Source organism: Trichogramma pretiosum, unplaced genomic scaffold (assembly GCF_000599845.2).
Source record: "Trichogramma pretiosum strain Unisexual culture from Peru unplaced genomic scaffold, Tpre_2.0 scaffold39, whole genome shotgun sequence".
In the NCBI taxonomy this organism is placed as follows: domain Eukaryota; kingdom Metazoa; phylum Arthropoda; class Insecta; order Hymenoptera; family Trichogrammatidae; genus Trichogramma; species Trichogramma pretiosum.
In genome coordinates this window covers 1-27,922 of record NW_019640828.1, presented here as the reverse complement: position 1 = coordinate 27,922, position 27,922 = coordinate 1, and the positions used below count along the sequence as shown (strand labels likewise).

At 39.3% G+C, this 27,922-nt stretch overlaps 1 protein-coding gene across 2 annotated transcripts in view; it reads left to right on the top strand.

The window, feature by feature from the left end:
* LOC106659632 (probable multidrug resistance-associated protein lethal(2)03659) overlaps positions 1 to 15,841 on the top strand; it is a 35,625-nt gene extending 19,784 nt beyond the window's left edge. For both annotated transcript variants that reach the window (XM_014382273.2, XM_014382274.2), the window contains 3 exons: positions 12,166 to 13,069; positions 13,958 to 15,177; positions 15,558 to 15,841. In XM_014382273.2, the coding sequence (XP_014237759.1) occupies positions 12,166 to 13,069; positions 13,958 to 15,177; positions 15,558 to 15,617 (2,184 nt within the window). In that variant the 3' untranslated portion in view covers positions 15,618 to 15,841. The remainder of the gene's footprint in view (positions 1 to 12,165; positions 13,070 to 13,957; positions 15,178 to 15,557) is intronic.
* The last annotated feature ends 12,081 nt before the right edge of the window (positions 15,842 to 27,922 follow it).

Below are 27,922 nucleotides of genomic sequence, written 5' to 3'. Positions count from 1 at the left end.
TTGTCTTCCAGAATAATTTATGGAATCCAAGAAAAGACGCTCGATCTGTTTGCAATGCCGTGAACGTTTACTACGATATGTACAGAAAGTGACTGAAGCTGCAGAAAATGAAAGAAATTTTTAATTCAGAGTGGCGAAACATATGCTGTGTAAAACACATGTGGCTACAGTAGGCAATAGTCCCCGCCGCTAATTCGATGGATTTGAATAATTTCTGATTTTTACTGATGTAAATGTCCCAATCAATCAATTAGTCTGCCTCAGGATTTATAGGCTTATATTGGAACCGTGGGGTTATATTTTTGTAAATGAATGACACATTTCCGATCCAGTTAAAATCATATTCATTAAATTAGGGATTATTTCTTTTAATTCTTAGAGGTTTATGTTCTAGAAAAAGTTGTAACGATCCAAAAAGCGATATGAAACATAGGGATTGGACTGGTTTAGGCCGGGAAAAATAGAAAAGTCCTGGGGCACGTGAAATAACCGATCAAGGAGAAGCTGAGGTCGATTAGAACGTGCACTGGGGCTTTCTTTTTCCGGTACAGGGCGGTATGCTATTTTACATACCCTGTGGCCCGAAAGTAGCATTTTACTGCCGCTGCGCTAAGCCGAATATCAACTTTTATCTATAATAGAGACACATTGATTCTACATAAGACAGTACACGATGGTCGCAAAGATTTCTCCATCCAAGTCCTTAAAGATTATTCACGTGACAATTGCGAGAAGAAATTTGGACAAAAATCGAGATTGCCCTTTAACCAAAGTACACTACACGAAGGTCGGAAAGATTACGCATGCGATAAATGCGAAAATAAATTCGGATATAAATACAAATTGCTCTCACACATGAAAAAAGTCCACGAAAGTCAGAAAGATTACACGTCCAAGTGCGAGACAAAATTTGGACTAAAATCAAATTCGTCGAAACACAAACAGACAGTACACGAAGGACGAAAAACTTTAGAATGCAATAAATGTGAGAAAAAATTTGGAACAACATCGTATTTGCTTTTACACCAAAGAACTGTACACGAAGGTCGCAAAGACTACGAATGTAATGATTGCGAAAAAAAATTCGGACAAATATCGCATCAACTTTTATCTATAATAGAGACACATTGATTCTAAACGCATGTTTAGATATCACGCCGAGCTTTTTTATTAAGAATGAATAGAGCTTTAAAAAATTTTTATACTCACATTTAATAAGCCTATCGGTCCTTCTGGATTGTCAAAATCAAAAAATTCATCATCGTTACAATTTGTGCCCGATGTTTCTTGAACTATATTAAAATTAGTTTTAATTTTTTCAATCAAAGAATATAATCTTTTTTGAGACTCCTCATCCAGCGCTGTAATAAATGAGATTTTAAATTTTGGATGCATCAACGTGGCAATGGCAGCAAACTCTCCACTTCCTTCTATATTCATAATGTGCCGAAAACGACTTTCTAAATTATTAATTACTAATCTCAACACAGGACCAAATATTTGTAGTGTGTCAAGCATTTTTATCCACTTTTTTCTTAAAATTAACAAAATAGGCAACAAAATACCATAATGGCAATTTTGTTCTGCCTGTAATTTATCAATCGACTTAGATAGTGGTTCAACCCAAATTAAATAGTCCGATATCAACGCAAAATCATTATTTGACAATCCTTTAGAATCAGTTACTATATTTTTCATCGCAGGATCCATTAATTTATCTTTTAAGTCTTCAATTTGTTTTAGAGCATCGTATAAAGAGTTCCATCTAGTTATTACGGGTCGCTTGAGACTACACTCTATGTGTTTTCGTAAATCTTCATATTTTTTCGGCGATCGATGGATTTTGCAAATAGCTTCACATTTTTTTATAACAGCTTTATATTTTTTTTCAATTTTTTTTGTCGGTCGATATCGCTTTCATTGTATCAGTTGTCGCAATAAGGTTCAATGTGTGGCTTGCACAGCGAAAATGATTTGGTAGATATATATAATTAGAAAAGTTTCCATCCTGTTCCATCTCACAGTCATTTTCATCGTTGTTAGATTCTTCCAAATTTTGAATATTTTCAGTGTCCTCTAAAAAAGTATTCAAAAGTAAAATATTATAAAACATAAAGAGAGAGAGAGAGAGAGAGAGAGAGAGAGAGAGAGAATCTATGTATTTCTTTATTTTCATAAGCGTTACCTGTCAGAAAAGCTGCTGGATTATCCATGCCAAATTCTTTGAAAGCTTTCACAAAGTTGGATCCATTATCCGTAATTGTGGCAACAACCTTCTCAATATCCAATCCAAATGATAAGTGAATATCATCAAGTTATTCGGCAATTCTATCGTACTCGGCTTCGCCTCGGCGTCATATCACGTGTATGCGGATGTTTCATTACTCCCCCTTGTAAGAAAATCTACTATATCGTATGGACTTGAAGTTCATCAAAGATCATAAAACATTGATCAATTATATATCATAATCTTTGATGATCATAATCGTGATTTAAAATCATTTAAATCAAAAATCAAAATTGATTCGTGATTTAAAATCGTTTAAATCAAAAATCAAAATTGACTCGTGATTTAAAATTATTTAAATCAAAAATCAAAATTAATTCGTGATTTAAAATCATTTTAATTCAAAATCAAATTGATTCGTGAGTTAAACTGGATTTAAAATAAAAATTGATTTAAACTTTTACAACTCTGGACGTTACACATCTTACAGCTGTTCTAATACAGATGATTTTCAGAATTGTTCATTTAGAATTGTGAATTGAATTTTTGTAATTGATTTTACTAAAACTGATTTTTCGATTTTTTCTGCAGTAGATACTTTCCGATTAATTTTTTTTTAAATGGCTCGTCAGCAATAATAACAATAGTACAGTGAGGCGTCTGTCTGTCTCTTTCTCGCATTAGGCAGACAACCGCTCGCACTATTAGTTAGCTCGTTAAGGGGTAATTTCTAACATACCAATCGAAAAGTAGTGACTTAAAGCATAACATGTTATGGTGTAAAATGTATGAAATTATGATGGCCTCCCATTAGAGCCCATGTTAAATTTGCTATTTTCGACGACTTCGTTCTCAAACTTGGTACGGTAACTCATGCTAAAGTTTCTACAGAATATCAAAGGCACTTGAAATGACATTTCTGCCAAGTTTTATAATCATCTGTTGTTGACCCGTTTTTACTGTTGAGCCACCTCAATGTCCATCATAAAAGAACTCATCGAGAGCGACCTATAAGTCAGATCGTCTTACCCAAGGTTGTGTTTGTTACCATCGATGTTTTGAAGAAGTGTACCCACCCCTGGCGCTGAAGCTAAATCGGTACCCTCAAGAAGTTATGACAGATGACCAAAAACTACTCACTAGCAAACGCAAAAGAAAAAAAAATTAATACGCAATTTATACAAAAATGGCTCACGGAAACTGCCGTATCACAGTGAATAATCAAAATTTTAGAGTTTTAAAAATGCAATGATAAGGGGACAAAAATCCTTTTCGAAAATAAAATAAAATTGTTTTCAATTTTAATTTAATTAATTCTCCCCGTTAGCCTTTAAGTTAAGCATGTTTAATTTCAGCATTTTTATCGGGGAGATTTGGCCTAAAATTCTCGTAGATTTTTGACGATTTCTAACTCAATATATTGGTCAATTTAAATTTTAATTAAAATATGCAGTGACGGGTTGTGCAGCACGCCAATCATGCTATGTCGTGGGGACGGCAAATTTTGGAATAAATATTAACATTTTTTATAAGATTACTCGATGTCACAGGGAATTTTCTATGAGTACATACTTTTAGAAAATTCCAGAAATCATCGCCAAGTTGAAACTTGGTTCATAATTGTAGGTCAATGTATATAAACAAATAGACTTGGTAACTTAATTGTAAACAATATAAATATAAACGATTTTGGCATCGTTACTCGTCAAGCTGATCATATTTATAGTAAAACAAATTAGTTTTAATCTTGTCTTTTCCGGTGAAACAAGTCAAAACATAGAACGTTTACTTCTACTCATTCAATTTCTGTAGCACTAAATAAGGTCTATTATTTAATTAAGGCACTAGAATGAATAAAAGTGAGAAAAAACCAGAAGAAGATGTCTCGAAGAATAGTTTAAGTGAACATGACATTGTTGTTTCAGACGACAAACAATACATTTGTGATGTTTGTCGGGAGGCATTTATACAAGAATCAAGTATGATAACCCACAGAGACACAGTTCACAAGGAACTTAGAGATTACGCATGTGACCAGTGCAAGAAGAAATTTGAGTTCCAAAGTCATTTGAATAGACACCAAATATCAGAACACAAAAGCCGTAATGATTTTTCATGCTATCAATGCGAAAAGAAATTTGTGAAAAAATCACGTTTGTTTACGCACCAAAAATTAGTACATAAAGATCACAAAGATTATGTATGCAACAAATGCAAGAGAACATTTGAAAATAAATCAACTTTACTAAAGCACAACAAAATATTCCATGAAGTTTTAAAAAATTACTTGTGTGAAATGTGCGCCAAGAGATTTGGAAATAAACATAGTTTGCTCTTGCACGTAAAGACAGTCCATGGAGATCGTGAGCATTTTACCTCTTATGAACGAGAGAAGAAAATATGTGACAAGTGCGATAAGAAATTTGGAAAAAAATTCAGTTTGTTGAGACACCAAAAGACAGTCCACGACGGTCAGATAAATTACGCATGCGATAAATGCGAGAAGAAATTTCGCCATAAACATCATTTGTTCGAGCACGAAAAAACAGTCCACGAAGGTCGGAAAGATTACGTATGTGACAACTGCGAGATGGAATTTGGTCAAAAAATGAATTTGCTCCGACACCAAAAGGTAGTTCACGAAGGTCGAAAAGATTTCGCGTGCAACAAGTGCGAGAGGAAATTTGGAACCAAATTCAATTTGCTCAACCACCAAAAGATAGTCCACGAAGATCGCAAAGATTATGCGTGTGACAAGTGCGAGAAGGTGTTTGTAAATCGGGCCAATTTAAAGAAACACCAACAAATTGTTCATGAAGGTCGCAAAGATCATGTATGTAGCGATTGCAAAACGAAATTTGGGCAAAAATCAAAATTGATCAGACACCAAAAGACAGTTCACGAAAATCGTAAAGATTTCGCTTGCGACAAGTGCGATAAGAAATTTGGACGAAAGTCGAATTTGCTTAGACACCAAGAAACAGTTCACAAAAATCGTCAAGATTTCACGTGCAACAAGTGCGAGAAGAAATTTGGACACAAATGGCATTTGCTCGTACATGAAAAGACAGTGCACGAAGGTCGTAAAGATTACGCGTGCGATAAATGTGAAAAAAAATTTGGTCAAAAGTTTAATTTGCTTGTCCACCAAAGGACAATACACGAAGGTCGGAAAGATTTCGCATGTGACAGATGTGATACGAAGTTTGGGGATCAAAGAAATTTGAAAAAACACAAAAAAATGGTCCATGAAGGTCGGAAAGACTACGCAAACGACAATCGAGAGAAGAAATGATGATTGACTTAATCCGTCTAATACCAACAGACCCTATTTTTGACTTATTTTTCCACGCGTTATTTTTTCATGAAACATTTTTTCATAAATTCATGACTATGGTTTCATGAAAAAATAATGCGTGGAAAAATAAGTCGAAAATAGGGTCTCTTGGTATTACACGAGTTAAATGATTTTTGAATTTAAATAAAAATTTTATCTAACAACTGTCATTACATCTTTGTTTTGCAATGGTGGTGTTTTATTTATGACTACTTGTTTACCTGCAACTTTTCAGGCAATGATCATCCAAGATTTTTTTCACGGCTTGTTTGGAACTGGATTTTTGATAAACTAATGTTCGATTGTGATAACGTAATAATATCGCAATCGTGAATTGATCAAACACGAAGTAGCTAGAGATTTTGATGAATTTGCTGAAAGTCTGATTATTTATAATAACAAGAAAGTGAAGTGAAAGAAGAGCGTCAAAAAAAGTTACCCAAATATTTTGGAGATTTAATAGTATTTCATGCGCTTTATTTTAACGTATTTATTATTATATCTATGACTCATAGTGCTTATTCACTAACTAATATGAGGGGGCATGTTTTCTTGGTGTACTAAGTTCCCAAAATTTTTTTGGAAAGGATCCATGATCCAAAGGTTAGGTCTTCTTGTGAGTTTTGAAAGTCCGAAAAAATTCTCAAACATCGTCGCCAAGTTTGAATCATAAATTGTTTCAAATATTGTAAGCACAATATAAAAATGAATAAATCGGTAACTTGATTGTAAACAATATGCTTATGAGCGACTTTGACATAGTCCTTTAAATACATTGTTCAGGATTGTAGAAAAAACAAATTAGATTGAATGTTGTCTTTTCTGACGAAACACGTTATAACTTCGAACGATAACTTCGACTCATTCGATTTTTGTGGTACTAAATAGAAGGATTCATCGTTTAATTCTGACACCAAAATGGATAAAAGTGAGAATGAAACAGAGGAAGATGTCTCGAAAAATATTTCAAGTGAACATGACATTGTTGTTTCAAACGACAAACAATACATTTGTGATATCCGTCAGGAGACATTTACACTAGAATCAAGTATGATAACACATCGCAACACGATTCACAATGAACGAAAAGATTACTCGTGCGACAAGTGCCAAAAGAAATTTGAGTTCCGAAGTCATTTGAGTAGACACCAAATATCAGTACACAAAAGCTGTAAAGATTTTGCCTGCGATCAGTGCGAGAAGAAATTCGTGAAAAAGTCGAGTTTGTCTACGCACCAAAAATTAGTACACAAAGATGGCATCGATTTCAGCTGTCACAAGTGCGAGAGAAAGTTTGAAAATAAATCAACTTTACTCAAGCACAAAAAAATATTCCACGAAGTTTTGAAAGATTACTTATGTGAAAAATGTGCGAAGAGATTTGGTAATAAATATAGATTACTCTTTCACATACAAACAGTTCATGAAGATCGTAAGCATCTTACCTGTGATGAATCAGAGAAGAAATTTGGAATCAAATCAGATTTTATCAAGCACAAAAATACAGTCCAAGGTGGTTGTAAGGATTATTTATGTGACAAGTGCGAGAAAAAATTTGAAAAAAAACATTATTTGATCAAACACATAACAACATACCACGATGGTCACAAGAATTACGCATGTGATAAATGCAAGAAAAAATTTGGTGATTTAAGCAATTTGAGAAGACACCGAAAGACAGTCCATGAAGGTCGCAAAGATTTTGCATGTGACAATTGTGACAAGAAATTTGGGAATCAAAGCAATTTGTTAAAACACCGAAAAATAGTCCACGAAAAGCGCAAAGATTTCGCATGCAACCAATGCGAGAAGAAGTTTGGACAAAAGTCACATTTGCTCTCCCATCAAAGGACAATCCATGAAGGTCGCAAAGATTACGCATGCGACATTTGTGAGAAGAAATTCGGAGATCAAAGCAATTTGATCAAACACAAGAAGATAGTCCACGAAGGCCGCAGAGATTTCGCGTGCGAGAAATGTGACCTGAAATTTGGAAATAAATCAGATTTGTTGAAGCACCAAAAAACAGTTCACGAAGGGCGCAAGGACTACACATGTGACGAGTGTGAAAAAAATTTTGCACATAGATCTACTTTGGTCCTCCACCAAAGGATAATACACGAAGGTCGCAAAGATTTTGCATGTAACAAATGTGAAAAGAAATTTACAAGAAAATCAACTTTGCTCTACCATCAAAAGACAGCCCATAAATGTCATAAAGACTACGCAAACAGCAAGTGCGACAAGAAATGATGATTGACAATTGAAAATATTTATAGATTTATAGATGCTCAAGCATTATTTTTTTTAAATTTCAATAAAAATTGAGCCTATCAATTACTATTACACCTTTTATATGTAGTAGTTAGTGGCATATTATTTTTGAATACTTCCGTTAGCTGCAGCTGTTCATAATGTACTATTTGTGTTTACGAGCGCTAGCAGTGTAACATCATTTAAGTTCTAAATCTTTTAAAAAGTACCTCATTTTCAAGTACTAAATAAACACTTGTGATAATAGGTATCGTTACGGTGGTACATCAACTGGATTTAAATTATTCAGTTGCAAAAATATGTTTGTATTATGCAAAACTTTCAATATTCACATAATATTCAAAATATTTAATTACGAAAATAACGGGAACACCATATATCCCTAACAAATCTGTTTAAAATTATTGTGAATAATGAACATTTATCAGGATTGATAAAACATTCGCAACGTATTTTTTTGACAAGTATGTTCCGAGAAGATTGTTTAAGTTTTAAGCAAAAAATAATGAAACTCAACCCCAAAAGCATCCGTTTTTGTAATTTTATTCATGTCTGGTTTGATTTAATTTTGTCTTCTTTTGATAAATTTTGAATTATTATGTACGTAAAATTCGATGTAACTCGATCAATGAAAGTAGAAAATCAAGCTATTTGCCTATTGCATATTTCAAAAAAGCCTCCATTTTTTATCTGTAAAAAATTACAGCATCCTGTTCCGGTGGAAATTTCAAATCGAAATGTAATATAAAAACTTTTTCAAACGTCTGAGGCATCGAATTTATTTCAGCTGGGAAATATACATTTAGCGGCAACGCCGAACACACGCGCGCGCACACGTACCGAAAGTTTTGAAAACGCATAGTAAATTCCGTGACCGATGATTTTTATTCGAATAAGAGTCAACTTCAAACAACTCAGTCACCCGATGGATCGAGCTGCAAGTCGGGGGTTACATACAATCGAATCGACGTGGATGTTTCTCTTTAATCGAGAGGAAACTGTTTCGTGTCCAACTGAAAATGATGCTCTATCGAATTCGCCTCGCAACGTGTTAGCTCGATGAACCACACACAAACACGCCTGTAATAAACGCCACTATACCCTTGGGATCTTCAACGAATTTCACTACCAGTACGTTAGAGAGCGTCGTGTTTTACAGTCGCTCATTGCTGCAGCGGTGCGTGTTCGTGCGAGTTACGCGGTCAAACGTAGGATTAATCTGCTTCGCACAGTCAGTGCAAGTTACGACGCCACTAGCTAAGCAACGAAGAAAGATCGTGTCGACGGCAGCAAGTGATTTTTGTAAAGTGAGATATATTTTAGAGCGATACAGTGTTATAAACTTCAGAACAATGGCACAAGAAAATCAAGACAGTTTGAGCGCATTGAAGAGAATGCGAGAAAATGTCAATTGGGAGATGGAAAATGAGCGACGTGAATTTTACAGGCAATTTTGCAGCTTAATCACTAATTGGCAGGGCCAACTTCCTAACCTCCGAGACATTTTTCGGCCCGAAGCAATCGAATGGCTTCTCACGGAGTCTATCACGACGATCGTGTCCATCATGAATCCGGAAACATTCGTTGACTTTGTGATCAATACCGGCTACAAAGATAAAGATTACGCCAAGCATTTGTTGCGTCGCACCACACCCATACATCGTTCGGCTAAACGTCGGTTTTCTGGCAAGGATATCGTGGTCGGTAAGCTTTTTAAAATTTACGACAGTTTCGACGTGAACTACGTCGACGAAAATGGATTAACGCATTTTCACGTGGCCTGCAAGCACGGCTGTGTCGACGCCGTGAAGAAATTTCTCGAGCTCGGGCAGGACCCCAATTGTCTCGTGCCAGAAACGGGTGACTCGCCGCTTCATTTGGCGCTGGAGAACGATAAGAAGGAGGTGGCTAAATTGCTGTTGAGAAATGGCGCCAATCTGATTTTGGCCAACGACGACGGATCGACACCTCTGCATTTGATTTGCAAGATAGACGCCGATGGCGGTTTGACGGAGATGTTTTTTGAGATATGCAGTGACAGACGTCAAACGGTAGAGATCGACGCCCGGGACATGAAAGGTCATACACCGTTGAGCCTGGCTCTGGTCAGAATCAAGAGCAAGAAGGCGATCGAAACGCTGCTGAGAAATGGCGCCGACGCGAACTTGGTCAACGAGGAAGGGAAGACACCTCTGCATATTATGATCGACGACTGGGCTGAAGAAGACGTGCTGAAGACGTTTTTGGATGTCAGTGACGCATTGAATCGTCCTGTGCAGGTCGATGCCCGAGACAACAAGGGTAACACACCACTGCATTTGGCAATACGAAACAGATATAAAGACATGGTCGAATTGCTGCTAAAACATGGCGCAGGTCCAAATGCGGTCAATCAGGAAGGATCGACTCCTCTGCACTTGATTTGCAAGGAAGATGACCCTAAATGGTTGCGGATATTCTTCAAGACTTGTGACGAGGTCCAGCAGACGGTTCAGGTCGATGCTCGAGATAAGTTGGGCCAGACACCGCTTCAATTGGCCGTGACACATATCTCGTTGGATGCGGTCGATGTTCTATTGGATCGTGGCGCTGATCTGTCCGAATTCTCTTTTCCCACCGAGAGCCTCTTCAAGCACTTATACAGCATTGTGTATGGATGCTCTAAATTGCAATTAGTGTCAAACGTTCTGCGTGTCGTCGAGCATCTCAAGGGTAAAGGATACGAGCTGGACCGAAACGACGTCCTGACGATCGCATCGTCGTTCTCCAAGTATGGATTGTTCGAGAACTCGGTGGATCTCGACGAATCTTGGTACGACGACGTAAGGTTCGTGGAAAAAGCAAAAAACATAATGATAATCAAACCGGACTTGTCGCTCTACGACCTCACCCGGCTAAGGCCCGAAGAAGCGAAAAAACTACTCGCAAAAAAGGAATACATCAGGTTTGAGAGCTCGAAAAAATTAAATGTACTCCTTACAAGGCACAGGAGGCCTTGTGCTTTGCATCTGTGCGAGAAAATATCGAGAGGATTTTTCCGGCGCTGGGCACTGGATGCTTTCTTGGAGCTGACGAACTATCAACTGCCAATACTTTGCTGTGAAATGATCATCAAAAATTTGAAGAACGAAGATTTATGTAACATTTGCCAAATTCACAAGGACAGTGAAAAAAAAAGTGAAATGGATTGTGAAAACGAAAAACCGGCGAGGGGTAGAAAAGCTCAAAAAACGCTGTAAGATTGTGTATAGTGCATAGCTATAAGAATAATTGAGGTTCTTTTTCATTCACAGTTGCATGTTTTGCTTAAAGGCTCTACGGGCCATAGTTCGTGATGGCGATCATCATTTACTTCGATGTATTTTTTAATATTTCGTTTTGTTCAATTTTTCTTATCGTACAAATAAATTAATTGAAAAAAAATTGTATTCTTTAATTTTCTTTGATTTTCATATTTGTGTTTTTATCTTGCAAACGTTCTTTAATAAAACTGCTAATTTGCTTTTTTCCATTCACCAGTGTTCGGCTAAAAACAACAAATCAACGTATTCATAATATTCAATGCACACAGCACAAAGCGTTTCTGAGCAATGTAAGCTTGGAGACTTCGTCTCTGTCGGTTTGTTGCTATTATTTTGCCTATACGATATAACTGGCGCTCAGTGTGTCATGATTGCAGAGTCAACTCCACGCGTGAAGTGGCAGCACTTGTCTGTCTATTTCAGCCGGGCCGAAATCGCAGTAACTCGCGTGAACCGAAAAAGATCGGAATTTGGCGTCTTGTTTCGGAACTAGATTTCTGATAAAATTCACGTAATTATTTCGCGATCCTGATTAGATCAAACACGCACTTACACGAAAGATTTTGATGAATTTGTTGAAAGACTGATTTTTTCTGCTAATAGACAAGTGATCAGTAATAACCATACATTCCCCTTGAAAAAACAAACTCGAAAACCATCTAATGATTCAATTTAAACTAAAAAATATTTTCTACATTTATTCAAAATTACTAAAAGCTCTATAATGGTTTTATCATTTTCTTAATACTTTTGTCAATCAAAAATTTTATATCAATGCTTTTCGAATTGCGTGAGCAGCAAATGAAAGTTTTTTGCCACTGAGTATATGAGTGTTTGAATTATCTCTTGTATGAAAATCTACAAGTATATTGAGAATCGTCATGATTATTTAATTAAAAATCTACTCGGGTAAACCACGAGAATTTCAGGTCAATTTATACAATAATATCTACTTTAATTAATCCAGATGTATTTCCAGCTAATCGTTTCAACTAATTAAATGTGTCAAAATTTCTTCCATACAGGGCAGGGTCGAGTTCAACGGAACCTACGACGAGTTCAACAAGGACGAGCGCTACCTCCATCTGATCCCTACAGCCGAGGAGTTGCAAGAGTCCCGAGCTGCCTCCGAGGAAACGGACGAAACGATGGACCCCGCCAACGGCCAAGCGGCGCCGCTCGCCGCGGTCAAGCAGCCTAATTCGAACGCGGAGAACGACGAGGCCGAGCCCGAAGAGACCGAGGAGCTCGTGGCCAAGGGTCAGCTGGCCAAGTCCCTGTATCTCAAATACTTTCGCGCGGGTGGCTCGTTCTTCTCCCTCTTTCTGCTCGTCGTCTGCTTCGTGCTGGCTCAGGTCTTCAGCAGCGGCTGCGATTACTGGGTCGGCTACTGGACCAGAAGCGAGGAGGATCGTCTGCGTGGCTACGTGAACGCCACCAACGCCTCGCAGTGCTCGCTCGACGATCTGCCTGTCGCCTGGGCGGACGACGACGACGATCGCTCCAATTCGAGTTATCTGCGGAACGACGTGGCGCTGTACGTCTACACGTTCTTCATCGTCGGCAGCATCGTCTGGTCGACGGCCAAGAATCTTCTCTTCTACAAGATCTGCATGGACGCCAGTCAGAATCTGCACGACTCGATGTTCGCCAGGCTGCTGCGCGCCCCCGCGCGCTTCTTCGATCTCAACGCCTCGGGCAGGATACTGAATCGATTCTCGAAAGACACAGGGGCGGTGGACGAGATACTGCCCATGGCCATGCTCGAGGCGCTGCAGATCTTCTCGGTGATGATCGGTATAATGGCGCAGGTGCTGCTGGTCAACTGGTGGACGGTATTTCCCATGCTGGTAATGGGATGCCTGTACTGGCAGCTAAGGAACGTCTACGTCGCGACGGTTCAGGACATCAAGAGGCTCGAAGGAAATGGTAATGCAATTGCACTTCCCTTTGTTTAAATTTTGCGGCTCGACTCGGTGATAATTATACATTTTTGTATGCTTTTATAAACTCGAATAAAAAGTTTATGACATCTCGGTTTGATTGCGTACTCGACACAGTGGTATTGAAAACCGCAGCTGAAATTTCTTTGCAGATATACGTTTAAAAAATAGTATAACTTTCATAAATTTTTATTCAATTCTCTAACAAAAGTCTCCAACTTTACACCACCACCTCTTATCAGTAATTATTAGATGACTGCCCTCGATTATGTAGTATGATTAACACACTACTTTGGCCATGTCCTTGATTCCTCTTTGTTTTTGACAGCAGCATCTGAGTGTGGTGTGTAAAATTGGAGACTGACAACCTACGCAAGCATGATCTCTTATATAGTAATCGAGAGAAATTTCTAGCCACTTGCGGGAGCCTTGGTGTATCGCTAGATAGACATCTAGCGTCGGAAAAGTTAAATTCGGCGACGAAATTGTCGCGCACAACATATTCTCTGTGCGCGGTTTTCTCGATGAATCTTCATTTTAATGAAGTTATCCAAATCGAGTCATTATTGTTTTAAACTCGAAACTAGCAATTTGAAAAAAATTGTACAAACTTTCAAAAACTTTTTTAAATGAAATAAGGTATTTGAGTAATGGATGTCTCGGAGGAATTGAATTTGAAATTGAGAGATTGATTTAAATTTCCGTTTGCCTACTTTTTTTTATAAGCTGAAATTTACATCTATCAGTAAAGGTATGAAATAAAATTACAATTATTAAAAATAATATTATGAATTGAGCAGGTAAAATTACATGTAGTTTTCTGTCATTTGATAAATTAGGGGTAGTTAATAACAACTGCTATTTAATTTTCCAGCAAAAAGTCCGGTATTCTCGCACGCCAACACGTCTCTGGCGGGTCTGCTCACCATACGCTCCTGCCGTGCCGAGAAGATGGTGTCTCGCGCCTTCGACCATCACCAGGACGCCCACACCTCGGCCTACTTCCTCATTCTCGCCACGTCCACTGCCTTCGGCTTCTGGCTGGACATCGTGTCGATCGCGTTCGTCGCCTTCGTCACCTACAGCTTCGTCGTCGTCAAGAGCCACGGCGGCATTATTACCGGATCCGACTCCGATCAACCGTACGCCGGCAACGTCGGCCTGGCCATATCGCAGTCGCTGATACTCTGCGGCATGCTGCAGTACGGCATGCGACAGACCGCCGAGATGGTCGCCCACATGACCAGCGTCGAGAGAATGATACAGTTCACGGAGCTGGAGCAGGAGGGCCCGTTCGAGACGCCGGAGTCGGAACGACCGGACAAGGATTGGCCGTCGAAGGGCCGGGTGGAGTTCAAGAACGTGTGGTTGAGATACTCCGAGGAGGACGAGCCCGTGCTGAAAAATCTCAACTTCGTCGTGGAGGCCGGCACCAAAGTGGGAATAGTCGGCCGCACCGGGGCAGGCAAGTCCTCGCTGATCTCGGCCCTGTTCCGTCTCGCCCCGGTGGACGGCCGCGTCCTCGTGGACCAGCTGGACAGTCAGCGCGTCGGTCTGCGCGAGTTGCGCGGCTGCATCTCCATCATACCGCAGGAGCCGATGCTGTTCTCGTCCACGCTGCGCGACAACATCGACCCGTTCCGCGAGCACGACGACGCCAGCCTGTGGTCGGCGCTGCGCGACGTCGAGCTCGATCGCCACTTCCTGTCGCTCGAGCAGCGGATCGAGCGCGGCGGCGGCAATCTCAGCGCCGGCCAGCGACAGCTGCTCTGCCTGGCGCGGGCCATCGTCAGGCGCAACAGGATCCTCGTGCTGGACGAGGCGACGGCCAACGTCGACCCGGCGACGGACGCGCTGATTCAGGCGAGCATCCGGGCCAAGTTCGCCGAGTGCACGGTGCTGACCATAGCCCACAGACTGAACACGGTGATGGACAGCGACCGGGTGCTGGTGATGGAGGCGGGCGAGGCCGTGGAGTACGGCCACGCGCACGAGCTGCTCCAGAGGAAGGAGGAGGAAGGAGGTTACTTCGCCAGGATGGTGCAGCAGACGGGCAACGCCATGGCTGCTCATTTGAAGAATATCGCCAGACAGGTGAGAGCTTGTTTTTTGAGACTTTTCATTCGTTCGAGTTGACTCTTTTATTCTTGCGCAAATTTTTTTTTTTTAATATCGATTTTAATTGAGAACTGTGACCATTAATTTTTCGAAGAAATATACATTAGTTAATCGTTGCAGTTCAATTAACTCGCTATTAATATTGCGACTAATAAAAACGCAAAAATAATAAATAATTCAACACGAATAATGAACGGAAAAATTTTGGAATTTAAAAAAGCTATGATTAGAAAAAAAAATTCTTTTTAGAAGTTTAATACGTGTAATTTTTTTATTCTACGATACCTTTGAGATTAATTATGCTTCATTTCACTATCCTAAAGGAGTAATTTAATTCTATTTTTGTTTTGTTTCAGGCCTACGAAACTCACCATCAAACGGACCAAGAGGATTCGGTAAACGAATCCCAAAAATGAAAGTGCTTCGTATATTTTTTATAGACACGAAATGCTAGTTTTATTTATAGAAAAAAAATGAACTTTTGATACTCAATTATTCAGATGAACACTGTGTGATTATATGGATAGACTTAAGCTTCAGATATCAGTTGATCTGAATGAAGTGGGATCAATATAGCGAGTACTGGAGCTCTCGGAACTTGCAAAAATATTTTTTGAAGTGCAAAGATAATAATTTATACATGAATAACTATGAGTGTAATGTATATTTTTAGTATTCACCAATTTAATGTAAGAACAAATTTTAATGATAATAAAATCTTTACTGTGATACAACAACAATCGGTATTTCTGGTATTTTTAATCGTGCATCGGTAAGGAAGGAAATTTATATCTGAACGCCGGAGGTAAGGTACGGTATTTTTTTTGACCATCGACGAAAATATTCTCTATGCGAATTTGAAATGCCATGAAATAAATTTTAACGTTATAAAGAACAATGATTGTTAAAAAAAAGATCTGACATATTTTGTTTAAATAAGCTAACAATTCGATATCTTTACAAAGCTAGTGTTAAATTATAACTCCAGATGGAGCTAAACTTCAAGCCTCGCGTTCGAATGGACATTTGTAAGATGAAATCTGTAAAACTGAGGTAAAACCCGTTGATGCGGACTTCGTCTGTACAAATCAACGTATACTGTTAAGACATTTGATGTCATGCGAACGCCGATTTATCTCAGAAAAAATCGTCTGTAGCAAGATTTTGTATAATTAAAAAAAAAGGTATTCTATTCAATTATTTTTTTCAAGTGCGTACATTGCGCAAGTACAAATCCGTTAGGATGTGCGATACATAATATTCACGTGCCACTGATGTAAAACACTAGAGCGACAAGATTTTTTTTATGTATTTTGACACGCTGATAACGAATACTGGACGTGATTTTAATTTTCCACACTGTTGAAAATGTTTTTCAACGGTTGCACGTACTCTGACATTTCAAGTTTTTTTTTAATTTAATGACTCTGCCACCGGGTGATTTAATTATCATAATTAATCATTGCACATAAAGATCAGAAATAAAATTTGAATTTTTTTATAGTTCAAGAACATTTACATTTCAACGGGTTCAAAATTAAAACATCAATACGGTAGTGAATGAAAGTGTAATGATAGTTAATAGCGTGAAGTTAAAATATGACTATTATATAGAAATGATTTTTATTGAAATTTTAAAAAATCGATTTAAGATTCTATAAGGTAAATGTACCAATGGCTGGCCAGTTAAGCAGCTTAGCTGAAAAGAGCTCTATAGAAATGATATAAATGAGTAATTTTGATAATAAAATACTCTTGGGTTCTTGAGAACTAATGATTTCGGACACGAGGAAATATAAAAAACTCATCATAAGCCAGTAAATAATTGATACAGTTGAATTGATCAAATATTCACATCGTGCCAATGACTGGCCAATGTAATTTTTTTCATGTACCAATGTTTGAAATCCCATGTTCCAATGCCTGGCCACCTTTTTTATAATGAGTATTATTTAAAAAAACATGCTTATTTAATGAGTTACATGTTTTTTTTGCGAATGAGTTTTTTTATACGAATATGTTTAATTGCACGAGTTTTAATAAAAACAAAAATGATTAAAGAGATTTTGTTAAGATTAGTTTTTTTATTACTTTTTTACAAATTTACTGCATTAACATAATCAGGAACATTTTAAAATCATATCGATCATATTGGCTAATAGTCATTAATATATAATTTTTGGTTTTCAAATCTTATAAATAAAGACAAAATGTGAGGTTATGTCGGCACTTTTTTGTACTTAATCGAAAACAATNTTCTGCCCTTGTTTCTCCATCGACTAAGAAAACTTTCTAGGCTCACGAACTCAGAGTGCTCTTATTGATTATAGCAACTGTTAAATTTTCTGTGAAACGAAATCAATTATGGGAGTTGGTGTATGAGATTTAGAAATAGCCCTTGCATCATAACTATTAATTTCTATTGACGGACCAATAAAGAGTAGGTCTTGGGAAGTTTTGTTTTTTAGTTTATGCAAAAATGGTAAGTAGAAGGATTTTTTTAAATCACGACAACATTAGTAATAGTTTGATATTTTTTTTTGTTTTTTAACGAAATTGAAGAATAATATATTAATTAAACAGCTCGAAGTTTTCATTGCATTTAAATGTCTCTAGATAGCTCTTAAATTATACAAGTTTATAAATTTACAAGTATTGTTAATTACACTCTGCTCTCGCTACGTCGGAGAGTTCACACTTGCGCACTCGATTACAATTTTTATACTTAAGATATACTTCGCACTAGATTCTACTTTAAGACTTTAGTTTTTAATCGCGACAAAATACAATTCGATCAAGAGAGCAATCAGTCACGATGCGTCTCGTACAAAGTTAGTTACAATAAGAAGGGCTGAGCGTTAGTTCGCATCGGGTTTATATACCCGATTTGATCTGCGCTTATCGGCAGGTGTTTCGCCACCGGTAGGCCTACGTGCGCGAGCGAGTTACCTCCTAGAGCTGGGCTTGCGAAGCCACTCTTGGGTCATTCACCCAATTATTTCATATAACTCTTTTCGCCTTATCTCGGCTATCGTGGCCTACGTGATCTAATGCGCGCATAGCTAATGCTCGAGTGTGTACATCTTCCAAAACTGAATAATATTGGCTCGTCGATAGCCATCAGCTGTGTCACCAATGCCTAGACCGCGCCTGGCTATGGTGTCGTGTGCATTTGTTAATTACGTAATTCATCTGCATAGCCTATCGTTATCTTAGTTGTTCGGTCTATCTCGTGTCTATGGCGTGGTGCTCGCGTGTCTTTTCCGATCATGTGGCGAGTGCGTGACAAGGTATTTTTATCGATACGTAGTCGCGTGCGTACACGGAAAAACTTTTGAACATCGTTCACGCTCGAGTTCTGAAAACGAATCACTCACGAGTTCTGCTGAGCTATTATCGTGATCAGCACTGAGCGCGATTCACGCTCGGTCTCGAGGCTGAATCGCGCTCGAGCCTCGTCGAGCTAGTTTCGACATTATCACTGAGTACTAATGATTTTGGACAGGAGGGAACATAAAAAACTCATCATAAGCCAGTAAATAATTGATACAGTTGAATTGATCAAATATTCACATCGTGCCAATGACTGGCCAATGTAATTTTTTCATGTACCAATGTCTGAAATCCCATGTTCCAATGCCTGGCCACCTTTTTTACAATGAGTATTATTTAAAAAAACATGCTTATTTAATGAGTTACATGTTTTTTTTTGCGAATGAGTTTTTTTATACGAATATGTTTAATTGCACGAGTTTTAATAAAAATAAAAATGATTAAAGAGATTTTGTTAAGATTAGTTTTTTTATTACTTTTTCACAAATTTACTGCATTAACATAATCGGGAACATTTTAAAATCATATCGATCATATTGGCTAATAGTCATTAATATATAATTTTTGGTTTTCAAATCTTATAAATAAAGACGAAATGTGAGGTTATGTCGGCACTTTTTTGTACTTAATCGAAAACAATNCGTGGTGCCGTTGCTGTTGGTCGTGGGGCCGCCGCTGGTCGTGGCGCTGTTGCTGTTCGCCGTGGTGCTGCACGCCGAGGTAGTGCTGCTGGCCGTGGCGCTGCTGTTGGTCGTGGGGCCGCCGCTGGCCGTGGCGCCGTTGTTGCTCGCCGTGGCGCTGCTGTTGGTCGTGGCGCCGTTGCTGCTGGTCGTGGTGGTGCTGCTGGCCGTGGAGCTGTCGCTGGTCATCGTGCCGCCGCTATCGGTCGCGGCGCCGTTGTCGCTCATCGGCCTGGTGCTGTTCGCCGTGGTGCTGCTGCCGGTCATGGAGCTGCCGCCGGCCATGGCGCCGTTATTGCTCGTCCTGGAGCTACTGTCGGTCGGGGAGCCGCTGTTGCCCTTGGCCTTGCTGCTGCTGCGGATCGACAAGCCGTCGCCCCTATGGATCGTCGAGCTGTACTTCGCGCAGCTGATGTCCTCGTGGCTGCTCATCCAATCGGTCAAGCTGCGTGCGGTGCTGGACACCCTGTTCTACCAGGGGTTGCTGATGATCGTCGTGCGAATCGCGACGCCCTTCTTCATGAGCACCGTTTTGCAGCTGCCGACGATGTCTTCGTTGAGGATGCAGAGCATGACTTCGCACCAGATGAAGAGAACGAAGATGTTCCGGAAGAAGATTTGAGTAATATTGTTTTAGATCGTAATTTACCTAATCGTATTAATGAGGACGAACGTGTAATTGCGTATTCCGAAAACTTTCATAGTACGGCTATAAATAATTCTCAGTCTTCGGAAGAAAGTTCTTTAGCTCGGTTAGCAAATATTTTGGAGCGTTCGGTGCTAAACAATACGGTTTCGGAAAGCAATTCAGCCTTGTTAAAACGGATGTCGACCGATAAGAATTTACCGCGTTTTTCGGGAGATCCATTGCACTGGCGTAGATTTAAGAATGCTTTCGACAATTCAACGGCTTCGGGTAACTATTCCCAAAGAGAGAATATGACTCGTTTATTTGATGCCTTGCGGGACGATGCTCTTGAAGCTGTAAGGACGTCATTTGTAGCGTGCGATGACGCCGAATCTGTAATGAAGGTTTTAGAGTTGCGNTACTTCGAGCGATAAACGCGTTTGGTATCTACCCCATTTTGGGGTTCAAAATGTGAATAAACCAGGAAGAGTACGGGTAGTATTCGATGCTGCGGCAAAGTCAAACAATGTCAGTCTAAACGACATGTTATTACCCGGTCCCGATTATTTGAAATCTCTTGTAGGTGTAATAATGCGTTTTCGTCAGTTTTCGTATGCTGTTGTCGGCGATACAAAAGACATGTTCATGCGAATAAATATAATAGAGGGTGATCGTGATGCTCAGCGTTTTTTGTGGCGGGGGAGAGATAGGTCGGGAGAGCCAGCTGAATATCGCATGCGCGTTTTACTGTTTGGGGCAAAGTCTTCTCCGAGTACAGCCATCTTCATTCGAGATAAAAACGCAAGTTTGTTTTCTGATCGCTTTCCCGTGGCCGTGAAAAAATTGATAAATGATTCGTACATGGATGATTTTTTAGTAAGCTGTCTTTCCTCAGACGAAGCCCTCGAAATCGCGCGTCAAGTTATTATTGTTAATCGTGCAGCCGGTTTCGAAATGCATAATTGGTCTAGCAATGACAAGAACATCAGTAAAGAGCTTAACAATTCCGCAGAGATCATTTCGGTTTCTAAATGCATTTCAGATAATTATCAAAAATTAGAAAAGGTATTGGGCCTGAGATGGATGAACGAATTAGATCAACTCGTTTTTAATGTAAATTTATCGAAAATTCCTGCGGAAATCTTGAACGGACAGAAGATAGCCACGAAGCGTCAGTGTTTGAGCTTAATGATGTCGGTATTCGACCCATTGGGCTATCTCATTCCCTTTTCGATGCAAGCGCGGTTTATTTTTCAAAATATTTGTAAAAGCGGTATCGGGTGGGACGATCCTATGAGCGAAAGCGATTTTATTTTGTGGAAGGATTGGCTCGAAGTTTTACCAAAGATAGCTTCACTAAGAATTAATCGTTGTTATCAGTTGAGCCAATTTCAAGTAAAAGAAGCCGAACTCCACGTATTTTGTGACGCGAGCGCGCGGGGCTACGGAGCTGTTGCGTATTGGCGCTTTCGTTTGTCCAACGGTTCATTTCATGTTGCCTTTATAATGGCGAAAAGCCGAATAACCAATTTAAATTCAAATACGACTATACCGCGTTTAGAATTGCAGGCTGCGTTGGTAGCGGTAAGATTAGCGGAGTTTGTTATCAAAGAACACGAGTTTGAAGTGTCACGACGTTATTTTTGGTCTGACTCGCGAATCGTTCTGCAATGGATTAAGAAAGATCCGAGCGTGTACAGAGTTTTCGTCGCGAACCGGCTTGGAGAAATACGAGAGAAGTCACGCGTGGACGAATGGGGCTGGGTGTCAACGAAAGCTAATCCTGCTGACGACGCAACTAGATATGTGCCAGAAGCTATCGACATTAATAGTCGGTGGATGTCGGGTCCGGATTTTTTAAAAACTCACGAGAGCTTTTGGCTTGATTTGTCATCCGTTTTGAGGTCGCGAGAAGACGGGGGGGAAATAGAGTCGCGTGAATTAAAGTTGGTGTGTTTATTGAGGAAACAGGATTTTTTAGTAGATTTTTCGCGATTCTCGTCGTGGGAACGTCTCGTAAATTCACTGACTAAAGTTTTCGAGGCAGTCACCAGGTGGAAAAAACTTGATTATTGTCCAGTCGAGTCGCGTGCAAGAGCAGAGCTAGAGTGTGTAAAAATNGGAGAATGTTACGGACCCGTATTTTCTTGCCCTACGGGTGCTACTGCCCATGCACAAGCAGTGCCGATCAGCTTAGCTGATCGGGCACCCATGAGCTTTGACTACCGAAAAACGGTGTACAAAGCTACGTGGCGCCAAACTATAGGTTTGGCGCTGACGATAAGCTCCGAAGGCGACTTTCGCATCGTAGCGGCGAGTAATGCAGCGTCGACTGACTTTTCGTTCGGTTGTTGCCTAGCAACGCCTTTTATTGTTAATTTGCTTTCCTTTTTCTTCTTTTCCCTTAGATTTCATTGTGCTTACAGAGAGCGACGAGGCAACACCAAATAAAACATTTTATAATTCAAATCGTTGTTTTAATTTATTTCGCCAAAGCGATTACAGACGATGACATCAAAAATTACACTTGTACATTAGGTGATAATTTTTTTGCTTTTGGTCTGTCAGTGAATATCTATAGTGCATTCGATTACAATTTTCGAGCTCTTTAAATGCATTCAAATTCATGAGTAAATCTCATGAAATTTAAAAATTTTGCCTTAAAACAATTTTTTTTTTTAATGCACACTTGTGACAATTTTTTTGGGAGCTTACTATTCATTCAGAAACCTGGAAAAAATAGTGCCCATCAAATTTCGGTGAGGGCTTCCGAGGATTTAAAAAAGTACATGTTAAAGCTGAAGCTGATGAATCATATTTTTAAAACAATATTTGCTCCTAAATTTGGTTAAAATATTGATTTCTTAACATTTGAAAAAGACCGCCAGTTCCTCTAACTTCCTAACAGAAAAAAACTACATAGTGTCTTTCTTTTTTTCCAAAATTTCGAAAACTAAAATTGGCAATAAAATTGCGTCAGTTTAAGTAAAACTGTTGACGTTTTACAAAGCACGCACATCAAAAAGAGACATACCATTCGATTCTGCTACTCAAAAACTATTTTTCCTCATAATTTGGTGATGATTCACGGTGGGATCTATTGGGATTTTGGGATTAAATACAAATATCATTAAAATACTAAAAATCGAGTTGAATTTTTCTTAAGAGTGTGCAGAAGGCGCGGGTAACGACGCACAATAGTCAGTAACATTTTTTTCAAAAGTATTGTTTTTGAGGATTGTTTGATAATGATTTAGATAAAAAAGCTCGATGGGCGTATCGGAAATCAGAATTTGAAAATTAAAAATAGGATGCGTTTAATTTCAAAATGCATGGAAAATACCTTAAAATGTATTTTTTTCATATGAATTCAAGTTTGGATGCCACTAGAAGTTGTTCTCAAGAAAAGAAAAAGTTGAAAACTTAACTTCAACAATTCGAGGAATGGTAATTTTTAGGTTTTCATACGAATATTATGGGGTTCACACAAACACTAAAATTTCGCGAGATTTACTCATAAGTGGGGCGAAAGTTCTTAAAACTCCTAGCGCCTTGCGCAACAGCATTTTTGAGCGAAATTGCTCAATTTCTAACTTGCTCTAAAAGTATCTAAACGAACCTGGAAAAAATAACTAACCAATGATTTCATAAAGTCGATTCCATAAAGTCAATTTAAAAAACATGCTATTATTCATTAACCGATTTCCCCGCCGTCGCTTCCCAGGCTGCAACTTGGCATTGCGTTTTGGCCGCTGCTCACTCGGGTTACTCATAATTCTAAAGTAGTATGTACAACTCGATAGAATGTTGCGTGTAACAATGCTTCAAAGTGCCCAAAAGTTCTGCCCGTGGTCGTGGCACTCGCGAAATAAATAACCCTTATTGAATTTTGTTTCTTTCTTTTTCTTCATAGCTTTGTTTTTTCTTCTTCTTCATGTGGCGCCGAATATGAGTGAACTCTGCGTCATCCGGCCATTACCATAGCTTTGATTTAATAACAACGAAACAGCGGCAGCAACAACAACAACAACAACAATAACAACAACAACAACAACAACAACAACAACAACAGAACTAGTTCTTCTGAAGCAAAGTAAGCATCACCGAGTACTGATTAAACACGTTGCGAAAAGCATTGCGTTGCAAGCTTCTAACTAAATTTCCATTGTCCATCCATTTAGAATCATGTCCAACTGTCAACTGACTGCCTCCGTAGTACGGAACATGGAGGACCTTATCGCTAAGCGTGATATCGACTCCGTAGTTGTCGGCGTTTCATCGCTTATGGGCTTTCGACCAACTGAAAAAATAAGCGTGCGAATCGCAAGTGGCAAATTGATTCCAGATATCAATAAAAAATTTACGCGCATCTTAGCGATCAGGGCAAGCGTCGAATTAGACGACGCATATTGTTGGAAGTATGTGCGGATGTTTGGTTACAAAAGAAATGCAATTTTTTTTCTGGTCTACATGCCAAAGAGCCAGGCAGTAGCTGACATCCACTCGCAATTTATAAATAAAATTTTTAAAAAAACCGCTCTGTCGTTACCGATACATTCGTGCTCACGACAGACCAACGTAGCGGGTTTCTTCTCAGAAGATAGGACGCGAAAGCCCTACATCTACCCGGAAGACTGGACAAAATTTGCCGAGGAACTGGATCGTGTCTTGGCCGAGTCATCATTCTGCGCCGATCACGGGATCAGGTTCCAGTGTTTTTACGGTAGATAATTTCGGGCGATAAAACAGCTGCTATTAGACACTCATAACTCACTCATGTAGTGTATTATGACGATTCTCAAAAATGATTAAATTTTTTTCTCTTCATCAGCCTGCAATCATGGCACAAAGGATAAAAGCGACGATGCCTTCGGCTCCATAATTGCACGGATGAACATCGATCCGGATAGCCCTTACATACTGCTGGCTCAAGCGCACGTGGCTAACGTATTGTGCCACGCGTCGCATGCACACGCGGCCCTCTTCATCCGTCCGTCAATGGTCGCTAAGGCTTTCGATGAACCAGCAGCGAAAGAGCTTGTGCGTGGCAAAATCGCTCCCCATTATTGCTTTGAATTGAAGGACATTGGTCACTTTACGTGAGTATCGATACGTGAGATGAAAAGAAATATTCAACACAAGAGAGACGTCGACTTAAATGTGTACTGATTTTGCAATTTTTCAGAACACACTGCAATACCTTCACAGCGCCCGAAAACGAAGCCTGTATTACGTACGTGCAGTCGTATCACCCCGCGGCGCACTTACATCTGGACAAACGCGTGGGTTTGATTTCGATGCACGTACTGTACGGTGGCTACGATCCGGACCATGAGTAAGTAGCGGAAGAGCTGCTCCTCACAATTAAAAGCCTTTGTTTTCATATTTTTTTGCTTTTTCATATTTATTTTAGAGTCGGCAAAAAGACGAAAAAGACGCAGACCAAAAGACTGCGCTACGAAGCTCTTGGTCGCGTGCACGATTTTGAGGAGAGCCTGCTGAGTTTGCGCGATAGAGTCGATGCGAGGATAGAAGAAGTCTGGAGTGCTCCTACAATTGTGCAGCTGAAAGCCGCAGTGGATGGACTTGGGTCCTACAATTTCAGTGCCACACGACTGCTCCGTTCTGGAGCAGTTTACGTGGTACTGGGTTGGAGCGACTACGTCCAAGCAAGTCTCGATGAGGAGATCCGATTGCTGCGTGCTGCCGTTGACGAGATCGATGGCGTCAACGGTGCGCTCAACATGACAAAAAGTCGTATTTTGCGTATTCACCTTGCAGAAACAAAGCTTATGCACTTTCTTTCTCCAAGGTGTTACAAGAAATACGACTATGATCTTGCCAAAGTCATGCTGAAATATGGTGACATCGTCGAGCATAGACTTTTTCCAAAAGATGATGCGTGTCATTTCGAGGAAGATTTTGTCGACGACGACGACGACCACGAGGGCGAAGACTATGACGACGACGATGACGACGACGACGACAACGACCTCGAGGACGAAGACTATGACGACGACGACGACCACGAGGACGAAGACTATGATGGCGACGACGACGATGACGAAAACAATGACGATTACGAAGACGATGACAATGATAACGACAATGACGAAAACGAAATCGTAAACGTTGACATCGAAATGACTGACGCACGTGATTCTTGGGAAAAGAAGTATTCTTGGCGATGCATCAATTTCAAAAAAGGGGTATTGAATTCCATTTTCCATCAGTATGCAAAAGCGATAATAAGAATTTTGCCAACTACTCATGATAACCATGTTAGTGACGACAATGACCATGATGTAAACGTTGATGATGACGACATCGTTGTCTCTGAAAGTGGGAACGATCTTTCATCGTGTAGGCTAAGATTTTTCTTCGATATCTTGGCTGCTTTGAGTAGGCGCTTCCACTGTGGCTCTACGCGCACATTGTCAGCAAGTTTTCGTCCTCACACCGCCTTTAAGAAAAAATCTTTGATGAGCTTTATCAAAAGGCACAGGCTTGAAAATCAGTGTCAAATCGGCGGGAGCATGTATCCTCAGGAGGTATTGAAGTGCCTTCGGAATGGCAACACGATGCTGAGCACGATCGTTGGATCGATGGCTCGCCTCAACACCATTTCCGACGACGAGTTGCTGCAATTTGTAAAAAACAACGTCGAGTTGTTTCCAAAGGCTCTTGTGAATAAAAATGCCAGAAAAGGCTATTGGACAACGGTTCTCCAATCGGGCTGCAACGTCCTACCTGAGCCGTCTTTCGCTGATTCAGGAGCAGTAACGAGGACGAGAAATCTCCGGCAGTTTAATGTCAAACCGGGAAAGAAAAAACACCCCCGCTCGGTGAGTAGTGCTATATTTTTATTGATCAATTTGATTTCATTCATTCGTTTCCATCGCGATTCATGCTCCTAAAACAATACTAATGGTTTCGTGCTATTTTCAGCTCGCCAATTTGAAAAATGTAAAAAGGCCAAAACTTGAATAAATTTTTCTAATTTGCTTCTCAATACTCATAGGTCGTTCTTTGTATTAATTTATTTAATCCAATCCAAAACACCTCTTCCATTTCTGGGAAAAATACCCTAACCAACGCTTTTGTGATGAAACTGCTGAAACAGCCAAGATTGAAACACATTTTTAATGTAACTATCGGTAGATCTAGGGAATTTTACCGATGATAGTCCCAAGTCTATGCAAAATACAGAGGGAAATTGTGTTTCAATTGATTAAAGCAGTGGTTTCTTTGCACCCCACTCTTCGCCTCCTCTTACATTCCTAACTTGTTGCCTTTTTCAATCAAACCAAAACATTTATTCCATGCGTACTTTGCATTAAATTTCTATTTCGTAGACTTGTACAAGTGAAGTATTTGAACATTTTGTCAAAAAATTAAATCATATTTTAGCTCCATTTGTTGGAATTTGTTATAATTACGTGGTGGCGCGAATATCGTAAAAAGATCGAAAAGAACAATAAAATTCAAAATAAACCAACGCTAAAGAAGTCAAAAGCTGCAAAAAAATTTCAAACGAAAAAAAAACCAAAAGTCACTTCGTGGCTCACTTGGATTCTCTAAAATTCGCTCAAAAAAATTCGCGAAAAAAAGCAATTAAAAAAAGATAAAACAAAATCGCAAAAACTAAAGAATAATTCAAAAAAAAATTAAACGAAAAAAAAAAAACGAAAATAACTGAAAAAAAAACAGATATAAAACACTGAAAACACTAATGAAACCGAAACATTAGTGTTATATACCCTTTTATACTGGGTAATAACTTTATTATTAAAATATTAAATATTATTTTCTTTTGTGTCTGAGTGGAGAGGGATCATGAAATAAAGTGTGTAACGCTCAAGTAAGATTTACACACAAGACTTTATTACAAGAAACGCTGTGTCTATTCGCACTTAAAACCACGTAAATACGTGGATATAAAAAGTCGAAAATAAGCCTAAAAGACACGTTTTTTTTTATTCGTCTCCGCCGTAAAGACAGGTAAAAAAGCTCATATCCACGCTTATGAAATAAAAAAAAAAGCTTAAATCCACGCAATACTTATATGCACGTAAAAATT